This window comes from Furipterus horrens, unplaced genomic scaffold (genome assembly GCF_987537825.1).
Source record: "Furipterus horrens unplaced genomic scaffold, mFurHor1.1.pri manual_scaffold_12, whole genome shotgun sequence".
Taxonomy (NCBI): domain Eukaryota; kingdom Metazoa; phylum Chordata; class Mammalia; order Chiroptera; family Furipteridae; genus Furipterus; species Furipterus horrens.
Window position 1 is genome coordinate 48785515 of NW_028327182.1, and position 15745 is coordinate 48801259.

The 15745-nt window shown below is 41.8% G+C and overlaps 1 protein-coding gene across 2 annotated transcripts in view; it reads left to right on the plus strand.

Moving 5' to 3' along the window:
• The first annotated feature begins 6051 nt into the window (after positions 1-6051).
• Positions 6052-15745, plus strand: part of CBY2 (chibby family member 2) — a 29614-nt gene continuing 19920 nt past the window's right edge. Inside the window, exons 1-2 of one of the 2 annotated variants that reach the window (XM_090258827.1) lie at positions 6052-6126; positions 6397-6477. In XM_090258827.1, the coding sequence (XP_090114953.1) occupies positions 6052-6126; positions 6397-6477 (156 nt within the window). The remainder of the gene's footprint in view (positions 6127-6396; positions 6478-15745) is intronic. The other variant, XM_090258828.1, reaches the window with a different exon arrangement.

The following is a 15745-nucleotide window of genomic DNA, read 5'->3' on the forward strand; positions in this document are numbered from 1 at the left end:
AAAAAGCAAAGACTAATGCAGAGGCAAGGAAGGAGGGAGTCCACAGAGAGATGGACCCCAGATGCCCATCAGAGGAGGACTCTGGTGGACAAGTTGATGCTGCAAAAGGGAAAGAAATGATTTACACCATTGCCTGGACCCTGGGATTTTTTGTGATCATCTAATAATAAGAATAAACTGTACCTTAAGCTCCCCATGGTATCATGGGTATAACTTTGGGGTCACACTAGAGAACCACAGAGAAACTTAAGTGGTGTGGGATGTTTTCTTTCTCTAGCTATGACCTTAGGACAGGGCTGAAGTAAGGATTTTACCACCCTGGAGGGAATTAGGTTCCAGATGGCCAAAAGTGCAGAGAAGGCAGTGGGATAAAGGGCAGGCAAAAAAATATAATGCAAATAATAGCAAATATGGATTATATATATAATGGTAATAAAATACATCAGGCTTACAGCAGATTCCTTTGTCCATGGGAGCCTTGTAGGCAGAGATTGTGCTCCTTGGCACTAGAGGTACCTTCTGTGGGAGGAAGAGGTTCAGCTGAACCTGCTAGAGATGGGCCAGAGTGATGGGCTTAAGGATTCCCAAGGGTTGGCTCTATTTCAAGGATGGTAGGACCTACATACATGCCAGTGACTGTAAGTGAAATAACATATCAAATGTTGTGCACAGTGCTGGTGCTCATTAGGTATTTGGTTAATATTAGTTTTAGTTATGAGTTGAATTTTGTCCCCCCAAAAAGATATGTTGAAGTCATAACCCTCAATACCCTAGAAGTAGACCTTATTTGGAAATACTGTCATTGGAAATATAATTAGTTAAGATGAGATTATACAGGTGAATTTTAACCCAATATCACTGGTAATATTTTAAGAAGAGAATGGATACTCACACAGGAGGGGAAAACCTATGTGAAGACAGAGGCAGAGGCTGAAATGCTACACTGCAAGTTAAGGAAGGCCAAGGATTGCCAACAACCACAGAAGCCAGGAGAAGGGTGAGAAAGGGTTCTCCTGTTTTCAGAGGGAGCATGGGGCTGCCCATACCTTGATTTTGGACTTCTGGCCTCCAGAACTGTGAGACAGTAAATTTCTGTTGTTTTAAGCCATTCAGTTCATGGCTCTTTTTAGGGCTTCCCTAGTAAGTGAATATGGCTACTTCCTTATTGGTTTCCTCTTCCTAGCTCAGCCTCAAAGGTAGGTGTGCAGGTGCTTTCATGAGATGTGTATATAAGAAAAAATTGAATTGTGTTTTCACACAGCATGAGAGTTAACCACCTAAAGAAACCCTTGGAGAAACAGAAAACAATAAATGTTGATGAGGATGCAGAAAAATTAGAGCCTGAGTGGTCTTGGAGGGAATACCAGATGATAGTGCAGCTGCTATGGAAAACACTATGGAGGTTCCTCAGAAAAAATTAAGAATAAAACTATGTATTATTCAGCAATTTTGCTTTTAGATATATATTTTTAAAAATTCAAAGCAGGATCTTGAAGAGATATTTGCACACCTGTGTTCATTGCAGCATTATTCATAATAGCCAACAGGTGGAAACAACCCAAATTTTCATCAGTGAATGAATGGATGAATAAAATGTGGCATATAAATAGAAAGGAATATTACATAGCTTAAAAAAAGACATCTTGTTACATGCCCCAATGAGTTTTAGTTCTGCAATATGAAAAAGCTCTAGAGATCTAATGCACAGCAATGCGAGTATAATTAAAACTATTGAACTGTATACTTAAAAGTATTTAAGATAGTAAATTTAATGTTATGTGTTTATAAGCACAATTAAAAAATAAAATTAAAATGGTAAAAGAAACCCTTAAAGAAGTCCCCATTTAAAATGAGGAATTCTTGAGCTTCTGGCCAAGACGAAGGTTTAGGTAGACATGCTTCACCTCCTTGCAAACCATAAAAAGGATTACATCTACTTCAAAACAAAAACCCAAAACTACCAGAAAATTGAACTGCATGGAAATTCAACAGACAAACAAATAAAGAAGTAATACTCATCCAGATGGATAGAAGAGGTGGAGATAGGGAGCCACGGTGGAGAGGATGTGGTGTGGTGGTGGCTGTGGTTGCAAGGTAGTGGCTGTGGCCAACCAGAAGAATGAGTGGTCACATATTACAAAAGCTGGGAGGGACACCTAAAGAATGATCCCAGACCCAGGCCAGACCACAGCTCTTGGTTTCAGGGCCAGGAAAATAAAACCTCATTGCTCCTAGCTATGAAAACTAGTGGGGGTTGGGGTGGCAGAAGAAATTTCCGGTCTCTCAAGAGGGTCCATTAAAAGGGCCCCCATGGTCCTAGAATATACGCAAACCCATCCACTTTGGGAACCACTACCAGGACAATAGCTGGAGGGGCAGCAGTCACGTACAAGAAGTGGGTGAGGTGAGTGGAAAAGGAGCGTGTGCTGAGCAAGCAGCATTTTTTCCCTCTCTGACCCCTCCCCCATGTACAGCAGCGCAAGGTGGTGCAACTGGTTGCCCCACACTGACAAATATCTAAGGTTTCTCCCCTACAATGTAACAGGTGCAACAGCTCTAACTAATAAAAAAGAGGAAAACAGGGAAGGCTGTCGAGTTGAGGAGACAGAGAAGTATAGCCCAAAAAAGAGAAAAGATCAAGGCTCCAGAGGGAGAACTAAGCAAGAAGGAGATAGCCAACCTAACATGTAGAGTTTAAAACACTCATGATGATGATGCTCACAGAAATGACGGAGTATGCAAACACATAAGGAAAGAAGTGAAGGCTAAACAAAGTGAAATGAAGAAAAATCCTCATGAAACCAATAATGAAGGAAAGGAAGCTGGGGTTAAAATAAACAATTTGGAAGATAAAGAAGAAGTAAATAGTAAACCAGGACAGAATGAAGAAACAAGAATTGAAAAAATGAGGAGAGGCTTAGGAACCTTTGGGACAACTTTAAATGTACTCACATCAAAATCATAGGGGTGCCAGAAGGAGAAGAGGAAGAGTGAGAAATTGAAAACTTATTTGAGAAAGTAATGAAGAAAAACTTCCTTAATTTGACAAAGGAAATAGACACACAAGTCCAGGAAGCACAGAGAGTCCCAAAGTGCTAGACCCACAGAGAACCACACCAAGACACATCATAATTAAAATGCCAAAGATGAAAGATAAAGAGAGAATCTTAAAAGAAGTAAGAAAAAAACAGAGTTACCTACAAAAGGAGTTCTCATAAGACTACTAGCTGATTTCTCAAAAGAAACTTTGCAGGTAGGAGGGGCTGGCAGAAGTATTCAAAGTACCCAAAGTGATGAAAAGCAAGGACCTACAACCAAGATTACTCTATCCAGCAAAGCTAGCATTTAGAATGAAAGGGAAGATAAAGTGCTTCCCAGACAAGGTAAAGCTAAAGGAGTTTATCATCACCAAGTCCTTATTATATGAAATATTAAAGAGAGTTATTTAAGAAAAAGAAGATAAAAACTATGAACACTAAAATGACAACAAGCTCACAACTATCAACAGATGAATCTAAAAAACAAAAACTAAGCAAACAGCCATAACAGGAATATAAACATAGATATGAAGATCATATGGAGGGTTATCAGCTGGGAGGGGGAAGGGGGAGAATGGGGGAAAAGGTTCAGGGATAAAGAAGTATAACTGGTAGGTACAAAATAGACAAGGGAATGTTAAGAATAGTATAGGAAAGGGAGAAGCCAAAGAACTTATATATGCACAACCCATGGACATGAACTAAGGGGGCAGGGTTGCTAGAGGGAAGGGAGGTGCCAGGTGGAGGGGGGCAAAGGGGAAAACAATTGGGACAACTGTAATAGCATAATCAATAAAATATACTTAAAAATATCAAAATTAGGAATTATTTTATCATGTGAATAACTACATTCTTGGTTTATTATTGAATTGTTGTATATTAGATTTTCTTAAGGTGATACTTGCTTACAACTTAGGTGTAGGAGACTTCATTGTACAGTTAGGTGTCCCTGAATCAGCTGATGCTGGTGTACCACTGCCTTCCTCTGCATATGGCATAATAATGTGGAATTGGAGCTCTCTGTCTTATAAGTGGCTGAAGATACACAAGAGGGCTCTCACTAACAGCCTTTAGAGGCAAACGATTGAACTGAATTGAGGCCATGGTGCAGCCTTTTCATGAAGCCCAGATGTCAGTATTGTCGACTTGGTGCAGTTTCTACATATAATATTGTTACCAAACCCAACAAGTAGAAAGGGTCCTACCACTCGCCACTTATCTACCAGGCAAATTTCCAAAGATGGAGTTTGGTGGAAAATAAAGGAATCTTTTATTTAAGGGCAAGTTTCTGCTTAAAATATCTGGGTAACAAAAGTAAGGGGAGAAAAAGTCAGAGTATGACATCAAAAATAGGTATTTAAAGGTGCCATTACAACTACCACATAAGTTCAAGAGCTGAAAATAACACAAGAAAAAATATATGTTCACAGTGCATCACCAAGGTCTTTGGAAATAATGGTAAGTTTCTGCCTCAAAGCCCATTCCTTATAAGAGACCCAAGGAAAAAAATCACCTTATTATCCTCAAAGTTGCACCAGAACCTTTTCTCATACCCAAAAGTATTATAAACATAGGAGGTTTAGCTGGTCTCTAGTTACTGTCCAGTTTCCGGCATCTTTTGGAGTCTGTGCCCCCAGGCCTCTGCTCATAGGCCCTCCCACACTGGCCACCATTGACATGCCCTTTTTGCTTTCTGGTACCCTGTTTCAAAAGTTCTCTCCCAGAATCCCACGTACACCCAAAGCCAGTGGGAGTGTCCAGCCTTCTAACCAATGAGGGCCAGTGTTGGCCATGTTTGCTTTTGCCCCTCTTACGGCTGCTATGTTTAGCAAGGCAGCAGTCTCCAGTCACACGTGTGCAGCTCAAATCCCTCCCCCATCTCCAGGGGGTGTGTCCCCCCATTACAATGTAATAAAAATATATATATTTGGTCTTTGTTCCCAGTTCCTGTCACAGAGCTGCTGAAACTCTTGAAATTTCCAGGGTGACAGATGTGTCTTTTATTATTCATAAGAAGCCTTTTTGTAGCACACGACTTTATGCTAATGCACTGACTCTTGGTGGGACTCCTAGGTAGCTTTGGGATTGGGGCTGATTGCCAGATGAATCAACCATGTAGTTAGAGGGTTGGAACTTTCAGTCCCCTGTCCCACCTCCAGCTCCGGAAAAGGGGATGGGAACAGGCTGGAAATTTTCAATTACTGAAGACCAATCATTTAATCAATCATGCCCATCTATTAAAACCTGGATAAAACCCCCTAAAAAACAGGGTTAGGAGAGCTTCTGGGTTGATGACCACATGGGGATGCTGGGAAGATGACGTGTCAGTAAGGCATGAGAGCTCTGCAACTTTCTCCCCTGATATCTCGCTCTAAGCAATTCTTCTATTTGGCTGTTCCTGAGCTGCATCTTTTATAATAAAACTGTAATTGTAAGTAAAGGTTTTCTTTAGTCCTTTGAGCTATTTTATCAAATTATCAAACTTGAGGGGGAGGTTGTGGGAATTCCTGATATAATCAATTAGTTAGAGATACTGGTGGCCCAGATTTATGACTGGTATCTGATGCATGGGCAGTCTTGTGGGAATGAGCCCTTTAAGTTCTGGGCTCAATTCCCATTTCATGTAGATTGTGTTAGAATTGAACTGTATCTCAGGATGTCCAGCTGGTGTCAGGGAATTGGAGAACTGGTTGGTGTCAGAAAACATCTCATACTGCATTTCTTCTCATGGTCTTAAAAGAGTCCAGTGTGGACTCTTCTTGAGTGATCCAACTAGAAAATGCTACCTCTGAAGAAAAGATAGGGATCTCAGCCCAGCCTAGCAGGATGGATGTTAATGGCAGCCAGAATGACCAAACAGGGACTAGTGTTTGGACTATTGTGTGTCACACTGACCCTGAACAGTCATGTGGACACATCAGGGTGAGCTTTTCCCTACTGCCAGGTGCCTCATTCCTGCCTGAGATGCTCAGAGAGAGACCATGAGCCCTGAAAAGCACTATATTGTTTTGTGATGTCACCTCTGGAATGTTCCGAGTGTTTTGGTGACCAACTTCTTCATAAGATATATACCTGGCACCTAACATTGGTATGACTTTTTACTTGAGATAAAAAAACATAATCTTAGAAAAGGTTTCTGGAAGGCTTTGACACCATTACAATACCTATTTTAATTTTTGTTCAGATGTTGATAAAGCCACTTATCAGATATCATTGTATTCTTTCAAACTCTGTTTTCCATAATGTACATAGTTTATAGGAGGAGGTAAGTTAGTGGAAAGTCCTTTGTTTTACAGATGAGTAATTGATATCCAGTGATGGGCTGGGAAGCAGACATGTTATTTTCTCTTTTCCACAGCATTCAAGGCCACATTTCATAAGAAAAGGAGATAACAGATCTGAAAACCTAGAGATTCCAATCCATGGGATTCTACCTCAGGTATGGATAATCACAGATGGATATAAACTATCAGTTTTACCCAAAATAACCCTCCCTTTCAAAACTCTAGCAAGATGCTATAGAATGAGCATAGTACTCAGGACCTTGATTTTAATTGTGGGTCAGCTGCCAACTAGCTGTGTGCGTGGGTGAGGCCACTTAGCCACTGTGGGTCTTAAGTCTCTGTGAGAATTTCCAACCCTAAAACATGACTCTGAAATAAGCCAATCTTCTAAAAATTATGTCTTTTGGTACTTGTTCAACCACTCTGGATTTCTGGAGGAGAATTAGAACTGGGGCTTGGAATCAAATGCATGTTACTGAATCCATGAGAAGAAAACCTAATACATTACACCAAGGGGTACAGGGTCATTTGGAGATATCGAGAGAATTAAGACCTGATGTATACCAAAGACAGAGTATAAGGGGGTGAGCACAGGATCTGAAAAGAGGCCAATTAAAAGAGAAAGTCTTGAGAGGCTGGAGATTCTCAGGTCTCCTCCTGCTAAGAAGCCATTTCCTTGATGGGGTTCTCCTGATTGGATTGTTTCTACTGCTGCTATGTCACAAAGGGGGCAACTTTACTTCTCCAGAGTCCTCTAAGGCCCTGTTGGAAGACCATGGTGGTGCCACCAGAGGGGCTGAAATGTAGGGTGGAGGAGTCCAGTGCAGAGGTAACTATCTGAAACTCTGTCCAGGGATGAGTAGGGACAGTATTGATCACCAGTGATTATATATGTATAATCTCAGTTTTCTCTTTCTTAAGGATTTTCAGAAGAACATGATTAGAAAGAAAACCTTCAGCATTACTGCTATAGGTGGAGGTAATTGTAACAATCTAGGCAAGTATGTTCAGCAGGAGGAAAAATATAGGAAAAAAATATTCTATTTTCACATTATCCTATAACTTTGTAATGAATAGCTACTTCTCTGTTTCAGCTCATGAAGCTTAGAACACAAGCTAACTATCTCTGGGATCAGAGATGGCTTCCCACAGGGTTCCTACAGTTGTAGGAAACTTGATTTAGGTCTGATTCTTTCTATCTGAAATACATGTGTCTTTCTGTTCTCCACTACTCTTTTGATGGTGGGTGTTGCTCCTTTGCTTTTTTTCACAGCCCAGATTAATCAATGTTTGTTTTGCCAAGGGACAGGCAGAGAGAGGGTGCCAACCTAAGTATGGGGTTGGGGATGGGGGCCTAGAACAGGATTTGAAACAGTGAATATGTGATAGAAAGATAGGAAAGTCTTCAACCTAGTGTAACTCTCCCTGCCTACATTCCAGAAACAATCCAGCATAGAGAAGGAGAGAAGGGGAACAGAACTGGGAGTAGTTTAAAAAGGCTCAACTGCCCTGGCTGGTGTGGCACAGTTGGCTGGAGCATTGTCCCATATACTGAATGGTTGCAGGTCCAGTTCTGGTTGGGGTGCATATGAGAGGCAACCAATCGATGCTTCTCTTGCATTGATGTTTCTCTCTCTCTCTCTCTCTCTCTCTCTCTCTCTCTCTCTCTCTCTCTCTCTCTCTCTGTCTGTCTCCCTTCCCATGTCTCTAAAGTAATAAGCATGTCCTTGGTGAGAATTTAAAAAAAAAAGGATCAAGCCATCCATTTCCTGTGATGCAGGATCCAATGCTGCTGGGATCTGGGAGGGCATGGACTACATAGGTGAGAGGATACCTGTTGCCTGGGCATGTGTATCCCTCATGGGCAGATGTGGTCTCATGGGAACATTTGCCACACATAAGCCATGCACCAGGTTTCAGACACCTGCCAGGATGCTCTAGGCTGGTGCACTGGGAGAGGGGCATGGGCATTTATAAGTTTAGATGATCTGAACTGTGCCACCATAAGGGCTGTGAGAAGGACCAATAAACTCGTTGGACCTACTTCAATAAGATAGTGCATGGTGGTGAGGGGGAAGATTGATGTGGTTTACAAGGAGAGGGAGAACTATCGACTGAGTACTGATTTGATTGGGAGTCAGGCACTGGGCCATTCGAGTGTGAGGCAGAGATCATATAGGTACAGGAACTGGGAACCCCATGAGCTATTCTAGTAATTGCAGAGCTGGAGTTAGAGGCTTTAAGCCAAGTCAACATGCACCCTTTTTGTTATACCCATGCTCTCAGCTGGGCATATGTCACCTGTCTGGACCAGATCATTTCTTAGTCCTCTGCTTCTTCTCTTGCCTTTAGAAGATCGTGCCTCCTCTCCCCACACCTTATGGTTTGCCCCTGAGCTCCCTGCATGTATAAACCACATGCTTTTCAATCTGGAACTGAGTCCATTTGTTTTAAAAGGGACTTGCATCAGCAGCTGTGTCCCCAGAAAGTGCCTCTGGCCTCCCAGTGCACAATCATGCTGGACATTTGGGCTTCTCAATCACATTCCAAATCTTTTATCACCCTTATGTCTTTTCAGTTATTGATTTCCAGTTTTTCTTTCTCACATTAAATATTTGTGTTTTCTGATCTACTTCCCTCCAGCACATTAACTTGCAAGCCATTAGTGTCACTTCCTGCTCAAGCCAGCTGACCTCCTTGTTCCTTTGTACATAATGTGCATAGTGATTCTATTCTCAGAGGCATTCACATTTCCCCAACTGAGCACTATCCATGAATTTCATGAAGGTGTTGCTTATGCTAGATCATTAATTAAGGATCTACACCAGATCAGGAAGCACCCTCCAGGACCACTGCCCGCCCCCGCCCCGCCCCTACACCCCCAGTTGCCTTTTCTCCATTGCATTTATTTGGGCTCGTTCTTTGGAAGTTATGGAGTCTGCTTACAATACCCATATCTCTGCCAATTTGAATTGACTGTTAGAAGGAAGATTTCATGAGATTATGTGTTAAACAATTAGCTGAAACAACCATACATGATGACATATTTATCTTCTTTCCTGTTAATGTTATAATTCTATCAAAATCAATCACATTCACCTGTGAATTATCCTTTTACCTGTTCACAGTTATTAAAATCAACATTGACTTTTTTGTGGTACAGAGAGCCGAGTTAATTTAAAAACATGGTAATGAACCTCAGCTTTGTCACCTTATCTGAAAATTAGTAGCGTATCTGGCTCTTCCTTCTAGTATCCTGGGAGCCTCAGCTTCTCATGCCTGAAAAGTACCTCAGATGGCTGAGTGTTCTCTGACTCTAACCTTCAGTACTGTTGGAAAAGTAGGTGTTTAAAAACCTTGGTCAACAGTCTTGGAATCTACCAGGCTTTGGACATCTGTTTTGGTCTGTGGTAGCTACACTTCTAGTAGTGGAGAGAACTTCAGAGTTTCAGCTAAGCCTGGCTAAGTCACTGTCTAGTTCTGTCCCCAAACCCATTAGATGGGAGACCACCAACCCCAGGAACTCCATTCCAGAAGGTCCCACTCCAGAGTCCTGTTCCTTAGAAACTCTGCAGCATCAGTAGGGGACTTTGTTCTTATTACCTCCCCTTTTCCCTTTGCCATCCCTCCCCCTCTCAATTGGCCAATCTTCTTCCACGCTCTTCACTTGCCAGAAGGCTGGTGATCTGACAAAGGCACCCAGTTGTTGTTGATTTCAAACCGTTTTCTTCCAGGACCATTTGTATTTAAGAAGGAGATGGCAGGGAGAGGGCCTGGCATGGTGCTAAGGAAGAACATCGATCCATAGATAATATTCAAGCAACTGTGACAGATATGTTTGTGTTTAGGGGACTTTTCCTGAATCCCCAGCATTAATATATAATGGTTCACAACTGTGAGCACATTCTCCTGAGTGCAGAATCTCTTGGTCACTTTCTAATAAGGCCTGATGATTGTATTTCTCTCATGCATCCATTCTCATATTCCATTCTTCTATGAAGAAGACAACCTTTTGCCCTTCCTCCTACTAGATATGTCCATATGTGAGAGCATTTCCCACAGAGCAGGAAGGAGATAATCTTTCCTTCATGGGAAACTTGGACCATGACGCTTTGAGGACTTAGACCATGCTGCCATAGGCTTACGTTCTGCCTCCCAGGGTCAGCAGAACTTTCAGGGGTGTTCCAGGGCCTTTTTGTTGTCCCATCTCTCTCTTAAAAAAAAAAGATTTCATTTATTTATTTTTATAGAGAGGAAAAAGGAGGGGGAAAAAGAGGGAGAAAAGCATCAATCGGTTGCCTCTTGTACCTGCCCTGACTGGGGACCGAATCCGCAACTCAGACATGTGCCTTGACTGGCAATTGAACTGACAACCTTTCAGTTTGTGGGACAACAACCAACCATCTGAACCACACTGGTAAGGGTGATCCATATCTCTTGTTAGGGTTCGAGGACATCAAGGACAGATTAGTTCAGCTCATGAAACCAACCTAGTGAGATCACCAATCAAGGTGACCTACTGAGAAGGAGCTGGCTTCAAACATAACCTAAGGAGGCCTGGAATTTTGTACCTCATATATTTGCTTAGCTCAGATGCTCAAATTTTGGAAAGCCCCTTTGTAAAGAAATATATTCAGCATTTGCTATAGGTCAGGAATATTTGTTTAAGCCTTACCAGTAGAACTGGCTGTGTAGTCTTTTTTTTTTAAGTATATTTTATTGATTATATTGTTACAATAGTTCCAATTTTTCCCCTTTGTTCCCCTCCGCCCAGCACCAGCCCTCCCCCAGCAATCCCCCCCCAAGTCCATGCCCATGGGTCATACATACAAGCTCTCCCACTTCACCCTCTCATATATTCTTCTTCTTTTTAAACAAATAAATAAATAATTATTTTAACAATAAAAAATAACAATCCCTCCCTCTCAGACTTAAGACCCTTTATAATCTTATAAAGGACAATGGGCGAAGGTCTCGAGCTCCTCTAGCTGCTTCAAGCTGGACATGGTCATCGTCCTACCTACCCTTGGGTCCAGAAGTTCTTAATAAGAGTAGGGGTATGGAGGGGAGGGTGGCCTTCCCACATGGGGGAGGATCGTGCAGACTCCAGGTCAGCTGGCTGTCCCCGGACAATGGCATGCTTGGTTTAACAGGCTAGCATCCTTGTTGTATTCTGGGGGCAGCAAATTTGGCAACAGGGTTAAAGGCATCATTCAATCCATAACCACTAGATGACAAAAGGCAGGTATTAATTTTTCAATGTCCCACATTAGGGAAAAAAAGGGCTTCTTTGGAGGAAGGTGTGCCAGGCACATCACACCTGTCCAAAACACTTTTGCCCATTATACTTAGTTTGGGCTGAGGGAAATATTTTAGGTTTCCCCCCTCTCAGACCTCTGGGATCTTCCTGTCCAAGCCATTAGGATAGAAAAGAGAAACCAGTTTTAAAGTGAAGCCCACAGACCACCCCATTCTTCACCAACCCAGCCATTTAGTTCAGCCAAACTGTTGAGTCTTAGGAGGCAGCGATGCAGACAGGATTAAGTGAGGCCTATACATATAGACAATCACTCAGGGAATGAGATCATAGGCTTATGCCCTTTGAAAACAGAAAACACATGTTAATTTATGTAACATAACCCACAAACAAGGCTCTAAATCTGTAGGACTGTCTTACTGGAAAGACATCCAGTTGCAAGGCTTTTGACATTCTTCTTGCCTGTAAATTAAACATCTTTGATGATACCACAGACATAGTTTAACTTTCAAACGAAAACATATTTTAAATGAAAATAAACTTTAAAGACAGCTGCACTACTTTATAGTCTACCACTGAGCATTGTGATTTTCCTTGAATCATGATTTTTCTTCCTAAGATTACCCTCCTTGTCATTAAAGGGACCACATTAAGTCCATTTTTAATTTATCTGTTCATTTGCATAAACACAACAAGAGCAGCAAATGATCACTTATGATCTTTAGTTCTGCTTTGTTGGAACTTACACAAGGAACATTTAGGGTGATCTTCAGTCTGCCCTTCAGGGCACAGAAGCTGAGCCACATACCTGGCATTCAGCTTTGCCTGTACACACCTGTCTTTTCCAAGTCTATCTAGTCTTTATGATGGCTGGCCTACCACTTCTTTGGTTTTTCACAACTATCTCAGGAAGTAGAGAAATTACATTTAGTTTCATTTTAGAGGTGGCATTCAGAGAAACTAAGTGACTTTCTGTAGAGCACTCAAAGATATGGGCTTTTGAGCCCAAAGTTACTGGGAATTTAACAAGGTAGTGATAAGGACAACCAGCACTCATGAAGCATTTGTAGGCAGAGGGCAGCTTCTTTTAAGGACTACACAGATGAACTTAAAGTTTTGTGAAATTCACATGAGTAGACCCCACTGCTGTAGCACATATATCATGCAGCAACATCTCTGCAGTTTAAAAATATAAACTGAAATGAAGACATAGCTTTATCAAATACACTAAGTATATTGAGACAAACAAAATTACCACTTTTGTAGTCCAAGAATTGTACAATGTTAACAGTTTCACATATTTCAACCTAATAGCCCCTCTTTACCTCTCAGTGTATTTTGGTTGATTAATTCATTAACAAAGACTCATTGTACCTTCGCTGTATATAAAATGTGCTGTTCTAATTTCCAGAACTAGGGATGTCAGAAAAAATAAGGGACAGGTTACTGTCTTAGAGAATTGCAATTTATTCATCTTGGGAGAAGATGGGCCAAAACATAAGAGAAGAACTGCAAACTAATATCAATAGATGCAAAATAAAGCATCTAGGCATTTTTTCATTTATTTTATTTTATTGCTGTTCAATTACAGTTATCCCAGTTTTCCCCCATTGCTCTCTCCTGCCTTGCCCCCCATCACAGTCAATCCCCAATCTGTTGTTCATTTCCATGGGTCCTTTAAATTTGTTCCTTGACTAGACCCTAATAAGCATGCAGATTGGAGTCAGATATTCTGGTTTTGAAGCCTGGCTTTGCCCCTTGCTGGCTATGTAATCTGGGGTAGAAACATGGTGACTCTTTTGGTAAGACATTATATATGAAAATCCAATTAGCATATTGTTACATAATAGTCATTCAGAAAGTATTATTTCCTTTTTCTTGTTCAATAAATTTTTCTCTAAGAAAATGCTAATCAGTTTTTTTCCAAACTGAAGTACTTCCTCGTATGTCTGTAGCTCTTTATAAACAAAGAAAATATCACATTAAAATTTTTTTAATGGACTTCTGGCCAAGATGGAGGCATAGACAGACATGCTGCATCTCCCTCCACAACTAAGAAGGAATACAACTACCTCAAAACTAGAAACAACCAGAAGTTCCAGAAAATCAAACTGCATGGAAGTCCAACAAAGATATGAAGAACAAATACTCATCCAGACAGGTAGGACAGGTGGAGTTTGGGCAGAGAGGACACAGTGTGGTGGTGGCAGCAGCAGCGGCAGTGGCAAGACTGTGTAAAGCACAGTTACATGTTTTAAAAAGTCAGGAGGGACACCTGGGGAGCATTCCAAGCTCCTCACCAGACTGTTCAGCTCATGGTCCCAGCACCAGGGAAAATCAAGCCTCATTGCTTTTGGGTATGCAAACCAGTGGGAGTTGGGGTGGAGGCAGAAACTGCCAGTCTCAGCAGAGTCTGCTTGTTTAAAGGGCCCCCACAGTCCTAGAAGGTCCTCAGATCCACCTACTCCCAGAACGACAGCCAGGGCAATAGCTAGAGAGGCACCAGTCCCATACAGAAGTGGGAGAAGTACCTGGAAAAGAGGCAAGTGCTGAGTAAGCGGAATTGTTCATTCTCACACCCCTCCCCCACATACAGTGCCACAATGTGGTGAAACAGGTCGCCCTGTACTGACGAATCCCAAAGGCTCAGCCCCTTACAACATAACAGGAGCAACAGCTCTAACTATGACCCAGAGGCAAACACACACAAGAGACTTCCGGCCAAGATGGAGGCCTAGACTGACACGCTCCATCTCCCTTCACAACTAAGAAGGAATGCAACTACCACAAAACCAGAAATAACCAGAAGTTCCAGAAAATAAATGGAAGTCCAACATATGAAATTATAAAGAAGTGGTGCTCATCCAGACGGGTAGAAGAGGTGAAGCCAGGGCAGAGAGGTCAAGCTGTGCTGGCGGCAGCAGCTGCAGTGATGGCGGCAGCATGGCGGTAAGCACAGACACCTGTATTTAAGGGGAGGTTAGAAGCACCTGGGGAGCACCCCTGGCTGTAGACCAGACCCGTAAGCTTGCGATTCCAATGCCAGGGAAGGCAGACCCCCATTGCCTTGGACTGTGAGGCCCAGAGAGGGTGGGGATGGAGGAGGAGGCTCCTGGTCTCTCAGCGGAGAGTGAACACAGCAGGAATCCATCTTGGACTCCCACTCCCCCAGAAAACGCTACAGTGTGGCGCGAAGGGCTGCCCAGTAGTGACACATTATAATCAAAATGTCAAAAATTAAAGATAAAGAGAGAATCTTAAAAGCAGCAAGAGAGAAGAGAATCATGTACAAAGGTGTCCCAATAAGACTATCAGCTGATTTCTCAAAAGAAACTCTGCAGGCAAGAAGGAACTGGCAAGAAATATTTGAAGTAATGTAAAGCAAAAACCTACAACCATGATTGCTCTATCCAGTGAAGCTCTCATTCAGAATAGGAAGGCAGAGAAAGCACTGCCAGGACAAAGTAAAACTAAAGGAGTTAATCAAATCCAAACCACTGTTATATGAAATGTTAAAGGGACTAGTTTAGGAGAAAGAGGATCAAAACTATGAACGTTAAAATAAAAACTGTATCACAACAACCAACAAAAGAAGGTAGGGAACCAAAACAAAGGCAAACTAAGTAGTCAATGAGAGTGGGAAAAGAATTATAGGCATGGGAAACATTTTGTGGGGAGGTCAGCAGGAAGGGTGAAAGGAAGGGCGATGGTACAGGAATTAAGAAGCATAGTAGGAGGGAGTAGAGTAGATAGGAAGATGTCGAGAAGAACTATATGCACAACCAATGGGCATGGACTAAGAGGGGGAACAACTGGGTGGAGGGGACAAAGGGAAAAGAAATTGGGACAACTGTAACAGCATAATCTAAAACTTATTAAAATTTTTTTTTAACTCTACAACAAACTGAAATAGGACAGATGTTAATAAGGTTGCTATGGATGGCTGTATAAGTTGTGCACTGCAACAACATGTAAATAGCACCCTTTACAGTTGTCATTGTACAACCTGTACAAACATATGGGCTGCCTCTGAATCATGTTAGCATCCACATATTCTGTATATGGAAAGGTAAGCACATAAATTGAGTGATTTTAAAAGGTTATGCACTCAAAGGGCCATCTTAGAAAAAAAAAAAAAAAAAAGGTTATGCACTCATATAATGCAG